Consider the following 8056-nt stretch of genomic DNA (forward strand, 5'->3'; position numbering starts at 1 on the left):
GTGTGGACTTTTGTCATAAGATTGAGCTCTGTACATACAGAAGCTTTGTTTTCTCAGAGGTCAGGTACCTTTATTCTCAACCCATACAAACTCTAACCATACCAGAGAGAAGTCAAGCCCCTCAAAATAATTGATCTTCCCCAGTGTATAGTTTGTCCCATATGCCATAGAGTGACTTTTCCGTATTCTTTGTTATTCTTTGGCATGCGCCTCTCCTTTCCTCTCATTTTACCTTCTGTGAAGTATCTGATCACTGTGACCCCTCATAGGAATCAATTGTTTTTTTGAGTTCTGTACTGTTCAGCTATTCTGCCTCATATTAAATATGTGTCTGTCTTACCTACTTGAGAGAGTGGTTCTTTGTATTCACCATGGCACCTATTCTGAGGATTTTTCTTGGGAGGATAGGTAGTCATTCTTTTCCCATGTGTACATGGTATGTTGATGGATAGTTACCATGTGTCTGAGGATATCCATTGAATTGATGTGTTGCCTAGTTTGGGTCTGTCAGTGCAAGCTAGGGCTAGTACTTTTCAAACTTTAATTTGTGTAAGAATCGTCTGAAAAACTTATTGAAACTGATTTCTGGGCACCACCACCAGAGATTAATTCAGTAGGTCTGGAGTGGGAGCTGAGACTTTGTATTCAGTATTTCTAATAAGCTCCCAGGTGATGCAGATGCTTCTGGTCCTATGGACCACACCTTGAGTAATACTGTGCTATGCCGAAAGAAAGTGAAAGTGTTAGTCACTTAGGCATGTCCAACTCTTTGCAACTCCATGGATTGTAGCCCACCAGGCTCCTCTGTCCATGGAATTCTCCAGGCAAAAATGCTAGTGGGAAGCCACTCCCTTCTCCAGGGAATCTTTCAGACCCAGGGATTGAACCCAGATCTCCTGCGTTAGCAGGCAGCTTCTTTGCCTTCTGAGCCACCAAGGATCCTGGCTAATTCTGCCTGGCTTTCCAATACAGGAAAGCTTTCCTTATCAACTTAAAAGGCAGTATAGAAACTGTTAGCATTGGCTGCAAAATTTGGTTAGTGGTTTTCTGTTCTGTGCATAGAGGAAGTATTGTTTTAACTCGAGTTCTGCTTCCTTTAATTCATATTCTTTAAAAGCTTTTCCAGTAATTGCAGAAGATTCTTTTAAGTATTTCATTTTGCTGATGGTAATGTCACTTGGCCTAAGAAACAGTTTCTTCCAGGGTCATTCATATTCTTCCCCAGGCTAAGTATATTATTATTATTCACAACAGTTTATATTACAGCAAAATACATCATTAGCAAATAAATTTTTAAATTGTTCTCAACTCTTATTAAGTGAAAAAATTAATTTGATGCTCTTTGCATGTTTAACTCAGGTTATTTTTTTATAGCAGTGAGGTGTAATCATTTAAGATTATTCTCAGGGAAACATGTTGTTAGAAAATACAATGATAACATGAAATGTAAGATAAAAATCTTGAATTTAACAGAGATGCTAATAGAATTTTATAATTTAAATTGTGGTCTTTTATTCAAAACTAGGAAACTAAGCATAGGCTTGAAAATTGTCATAAAATTAATTAATGACTTACTGTATAATAAAATCTCATTTGTCTCTTGTCTTTCCAGCTCTCATAGCAGCCAGCCAACTAAACGGTTTTATATTTTTAAGAGGCGTTCTAGAACTCTCAGGTAACTAATAAATCTTTTTTTTATTCTCTATGGTACTTTTTAACCTGATGCTGGAGTGCCTAGTTTGGAAAATGAAATGATTGCTACTGGACATAATAGAATTCTATTCATTATATACTTAGATCAAAGAGGGGATTACCTAATATTCTCCAGCTAAACTTTGTTTCAGTTATATTAGGCATTAAGATGAAACTTTTCATGAATTTGCGTTATAAAATTAAAAAATAAGGCTCTCCAGCAATATTTGAATATTTAAAAAACTTTTAAGATAGTTGACAAAGTGACTAACACACTTTTATTTTTGAAATAAAAATACACAACTTGTTTACTATTCAGAGGAATTGTGAACATTTCTTAAAGGATCGATAATTAATGTTGGTTCTACCACACACACTTAGCTTAGAATTCACTAAGGACCATATTTTCACATTCTTCTAATTCTTTTTCACTCCATTTTCCTTTGGTTAATTATTTTGTTCATGCTATCATTGCTATTTGAGATACCAGTGTCAAGATCTTTATATTAAGAGCATCAGGCTAAGACAGAGACTTAAGTTTAGCCAACACTTGTTTTAATGCTTTGGGTTAGTGGAAGAGGAGAAGAGGGGATGCTGTGACTCAGGATCGTGTATTTTGATCTCTTCTGCCTCGTTTGCTCTTCCCCAGATACCTGCATGGGTAGCTAGCTCTGTCGCCTCCTTTAGGTCTCTACTCCAATGAGTGAGGCTTTTCCTTGACCTCCCCATTTAAAATACCATCCTTTCCCCAGCCCCACTCCTGACACTCCCTATTTCCTTTTCTTGCTTTGTTTTTACTTCATGGCAACTTTTTACTGTTCAATAGATTGTATATTTCACCCTCTTGTTTACTGTCTGTGTCTTCTCACTAGAATGTGTATGATTTGGATATTTGGCTATGCCAGACATTTGCTGGGCTTTCAGTAGTGGCCTGGCATATGGTAGGCATTCTGTAAATATTTATTAAGTAAATTAATATTGAAAGTGACATATGTGGAGTGTGTAGATGATAGACCAATAACAGCTCATAGGAAGAGGAAAGTTTTATTCCATTTTTTTAAAATATATCAGTGCAATTTTAAAACTATTGGTAAATTCAAGGAATTAGGAAATGCTAATAAACTTTAGGTATTAACATTTACTAAAAATTTTTTATAATAAGGAAAAAGATTTATTAATTCTAAGGATGAGAATTTAATTTGATTTTTATCTCACTATTGTCAAACTGAGTTGTGCACTTGGTTCTTAGATTTAATCATACGACTTTTTTTCTCACACTGGGTGAGTCTCAAATTTAAACCAAAAATTGGTGATTTTCTTTTTTTTTTCTTTCTTTTTTGGTGATTTTCTGTGTATGGGAGTTTTCATAGTTAAAATTTTAAGAATAGAAATTTATAATTGTTACTAAAATACAGTGTTCATTTTTAAATTCACGGTACATCTGTCATGTATAACACAAGGTAGCAAATTCTGTGAAGATGGCAGTGATGAAGTAGGCTTGGTACCAGCCTTCAAGGAATGTCCGATTTATAAGACGTGAACATAAGTAACTACAGAAATTAATAACAGGGAGGTTTGTAATAAGTGCAATGAGAGTTACTGATTTGAAGAGAAAGAGAGGTTTCTACTTATAAGAAGAGGCACAGGGGCATTTTAGTTGGAAAAAGAGCATGAATGAAAATTAGGAAAAAAGCAAGATATATACACAGTGAATGACAAGTAGTACAGTTTGGATGAAGCATGAAGTTCATATAACATAGAACTAAGTTCAGAGTCTGGGAATAGTTTTGAGCTTAGATCCAGATTGTGGAATCCTTGGAAAAGCCTAGCGAATTTGGACTTAATTTGAAGATGTTGAGAAAAACCATTGGTGCTTTATGTAGAATCAAAGATACTAAAGGAGGATCAATTTGGAGGGGTATACAAGGTGAGTCGTAGCTACATGAGGCATGTGCATGCATGTGTGCATGCTTAGTCACTCAGTCGTGTCCGACTCTTTACAATCCCATGGACTGTGGCCTGCCAGGCTCCTCTGTCCACAGAATTTTCCAGGCAGGAATACTGAAGTGGGTTGCCATTCCCTTCTCCATGGATCTTCCCCACCCAGGGATCAAACCCAAGTCTCCTGTGTCTCCTGCCTTGCCAGGCAGATTCTTTACCACTGAGCCACCTGGGACGCCCACATGAGGTGCATAGACTGATTAAGACTATTGCAGTAGTTAAGACTGATTTAATAAGATAATCTGGGTTGAAGTAGTGAAGTGGTATCATGCCACATTTAAGAATATGAGCGCTAGAATCAAAAGGTTCAGTTTCAGACCTGGTCCTGATCTTGGTAAGTTACTAAACCTGAACCTGGCTTCTATAAAAAAAAAGTTAAAATTACAACATCTATCTCTTTGGGTTGTTACATGATATAGGTGAGATGATATATCTAAAACCTTCAGCCTACACAGAGTAAGTGCTCAATAAATTGTTAATACTGCATGTTATAAAATTTTTCAAATAGTGACTGTCTTAAGGAAAAAAGAGTCAGAAATAGCTACAGTTTTGAGCATTTGTGTCAGGGGCATGGCATCATTAAGGAGACCAGCCAGGAGGAATGACTTTTCACAGGTAAGGAGGAAAGTATACGACTTTAGTTTGATGAAGATCATTTCTGATGAGACAACTCAGTGAAAATATACAACAGGCTGTTAAGAGTAGAGCTGCAAGGGAGAAGTTAGTCTAAGCTATGTTATGAATTTATTCCTATATGGGTAAAGTACTTAATTTTGAAGTATTTAAATTTAAAATGAACTGCAAAAGTATATTTATGCTTTGTTAATAAGCTGATAATAATAATTGCATGATTTATTTGTTTACATAATTTATTTTTAAGACCTCATTTCTTCTCTGATTTTATCATCATTTAAATAGGATATTAGATTGTAGGCTTCACAGAGTATCCTCTTTTGTTCACTCTTACATTTGTAACACAGATACATACTAGTAGTACAGAGTATGTAAAGAAGGTTCTCAGCAAATGTATATTGAATGGATGAATCTTGCTTTGCTGATGGGCAAAGGCAGAGAAAAATTGTGCCTTACATAAGTTATACAAGTTGTTAGTGGAGTCCTGATTGGGTTTTAGTTCTCTCTTCACTCATAGCTTTTAGAAAACACATGAGAGGGAACTGGAGAAGGAAATTGCAACCCACTCCAGTATTCTTGCGTGGGAAATCCCATGGACAGAGAGGCCTGGCGGGCTACAGTCCATAGGGTTGCAAAGACTTGGACACAACTAAACAACAGCAAGGAGCGGAAACAGCAGATAGAGCACTAAGCGTTCGCATAATTTAGAAATGGTTATGCCATTTTCTAGAGACATAATTATACCATTTCAAATATATCGGGCTTATATAACAAAATTTGGAAATGGTGGTTACAACACACAAAAAAACTAATCAAGTTATTACATAGAAAAATAATAATTGATTTGTGTATGTATTTTTTTAAAAGACAAAAACCTGTTCTTTCTTTTTTTCTTCATAGGGGCATTACTCTAGTGTGCCTTAAATGTGATTTCCTTGCTGATTCTTCTGCTCTCGATCGTATGGCTAAACACTTGAGTCAACGCAAAACTCACACTTGCCAAGTTATAGTAGAGAATAGTACGTATATAAAATTGTGTTACTTTAGATCTCTGATATTTATTCCAGTGTTTTTGATCAACCACAGTACGGGCTCTTAAATATTAAAATAATAGTTTCATTCCTCATACATTCTTTTTTTTTATTTTATTTTTCCCTCATACATTCTTTAAAAACATTTTATTTTATAATGAAGTATAGTTGATTTACAATGTTATATTAGTCTCTGGTGTACAACACACTGATTTAGTTATATATATAGAGGGAGATTCTTTTCATTACAGTTTATTGCAAGATATTAAATATAGTTCCCAGTGCTATACAGTTGGAACCTTGTTCTTTATCTATTTTATATATAGTAGTTTATATTTGCTAATCCCAAACTCCTCTAATTTATCCTTTCCCTCCCTTTTCCCTTCTCATTCCTCATATATTCTATTTTAAATGTAAAACTCTTTCTAATTTCAGTTCCTGAAAGTACCTCAGCTCTTGAACCAACTTCTGCGTAAGTTTAATATTCATTCAGTGCATTTTTCTTTGATGGATTGAAGCACTATTGCATTTATTGAAGGTATCACTAACAGAAATAAAAAATAATAAAGTATTTTGTTTTTGTTTTTGTTTTTAAAGCCTCTTGTTGAAATAGATTCCTGCTCTATGGAGCTCGTGCAACCTGGTGCAAGACAAGTTGGAATTTCCTAAGTTCAAAGTTCTGAAGTGTTTTCTTATACAAAGGCAGTTTCCTAAGTTCAAAGTTCTGAAGTGTTTTCTCATACAAAAGCAATTAAACAGCCAAGTTCATGACACTAGTTCTCATTATTCAGCTCTTTTCAGCTGTCAGATGGCACTAGAATCTTATTCCACCTTATCTTTGTGTCAGGTTAACATACCTTAACATATGCTTTTTTCCTGTTGGCTCTTTTCAAAAATAACTTCTGTTGCTATGGTCTTTTCTTGCCTTGCTTAAAATAATTCGTGTTTTTCTCCGCTATACTTGCTTTCAGAATACTGCATTCCAAATGATGTGACTGTTCACCTTTCTTGTCTGTTTTGTCCGGTTTCTTAGTTAGTTTCTTAGGAGATTACATTACATTTTTAGGTCAGATAGTTATCTTTTTCTTCATTCCTTGTCTGTCATTGTTCTATTTTTCATATTTTTCAGATGCAGAAGCAACACAGAAATTTCAAATAAAGTCCAGGGTATTCCTGGTCAGTGTCCCCCTTCGATGGACACGTCTGATGCCTGTCCTCTCTTTCCAAGGAATGTGAATTATTTGACTGTGAGACCTCCTCTAGATTTTGGCCTTAAGAAATCAAATCTTAGGGAGAGTCCCTTCTTTCATGACTGGCCTCCCATAAGACTGATGCTAATTTGGCGAGACATGACCTCAAGGCCCACCAAATAGAGCACAACTTTCTGCTGGGGGCTTTGGTTCTTGATCTTAAGCTTATGGGTCGATTCTGACCAAGAAAAGCCCATCAGATCAATGCTTCAACATCCAAGTTGAAGTTTAATCATTCTGGCTGCTGCCCTTTTATCTTCCTCTAACGTGCATGCAGTCCAGGGAATATAAAAACTGGTTATATAGGGAACCAAGGTTACTTTTACTTTCATGTTCTTGGAAAACAAGTTTCTGAAATTACAGTTCCAACATTAGTTATTTTTACTGTTGTTTAAAGTTGTTTCCAGTATTAAATCCTAGACACATTCAGCAATACTAATATTCAATTTTTTTAAATTTTTTTAGTCTAATTTTATCTTGGTTTTATGTTGTCTTTGCCAAATTTATTAATGTCTGTTTTGTTATATCCTCTTTTCTTTCTTGTCTTTAAAACTTGTTTTGTGTTCATTTTCTTTCATTAATAACTCAAAAAAATCCTTTGAATTCCCTACAAATTTTATGTAGCTACCTATTGGCATCTTCTTAATTTGGTAATTATTCAGAGCACTAGACGTTATTACATCCACTGTCTATCTTGAAACTATTGTTATCTTAGTGATTGTGAGTTCAAAAGCATGAAGAATTGGCAAAGAACACTTTCTACAGACCTTAAAACGAGTTTTAATGTTGCATTTCTGTACATCTAATGCATACTATCTTCTTAGCCATTAATGTAATTCCTTTGGATAAAGATAATATATTCAGAAAATATTGGGACCAAAAAATGCACTTGTTTCTTGCCCATATATATATAGATGTATATTTTTTTTAATTTGGTGTTTGTTTATTTTGGTTACATTGAATATAGATTTGCTGAACAGTTTTGATGTTACTATTTTTTTAATAAAATTTTTGCAATTTTATTGTGAAAGTGCCTCGAATTATTTTCTAATAAAGAACTTTGAATAAAAGTTGTAGATTTTGTCGTACATCTAGGAGCATTTCTTTGCTTCTTACATGGAAGCCTGATTAGGAAGGCCTACAGACTGAGTGCTTTATTGAATCCATCTTGTAGTTTTTCCTTCAGCACAGTTAAAAGCTCACTATGTGTACTTTAGGGATTCCCAGTGGTAAAGAAGCCACTTGCCAATGCAGGAGGCACAGTTTCGATCCCTGGGTCAGGAAGACCCCCTAGAGGAAGAAATGGCAACCCACTCCAGTATTCTTGCCTGGAGAATCCCATGGACAGAGGAGCCTGGTGGGGTGTGGGCAACAGTCCATGGGGTTGCAGAGAGCTGCACACAAACACCCACATGCATCCATCATCCATCCATGTATACTTCTGTAATT

At 35.3% G+C, this 8056-nt stretch overlaps 1 protein-coding gene across 12 annotated transcripts in view; it reads left to right on the top strand.

Annotated features, from left to right (window-relative positions):
* The window catches only part of ZNF280C (zinc finger protein 280C), a 64317-nt gene extending 56724 nt beyond the window's left edge, over positions 1-7593 (top strand). For 4 of the 12 annotated variants that reach the window (XM_065916310.1, XM_065916308.1, XM_065916311.1 and 1 more), the window contains 2 exons: positions 1613-1675; positions 5227-5779. In XM_065916310.1, coding sequence (XP_065772382.1) covers positions 1613-1675; positions 5227-5425 — 262 coding nt within the window. In that variant the 3' untranslated portion in view covers positions 5426-5779. The other 8 variants (XM_065916319.1, XM_065916320.1, XM_065916313.1 and 5 more) reach the window with 7 other exon arrangements.
* Positions 7594-8056: the final 463 nt, after the last annotated feature.

Source organism: Muntiacus reevesi, chromosome X (genome assembly GCF_963930625.1).
Source record: "Muntiacus reevesi chromosome X, mMunRee1.1, whole genome shotgun sequence".
Lineage (NCBI taxonomy): Eukaryota > Metazoa > Chordata > Mammalia > Artiodactyla > Cervidae > Muntiacus > Muntiacus reevesi.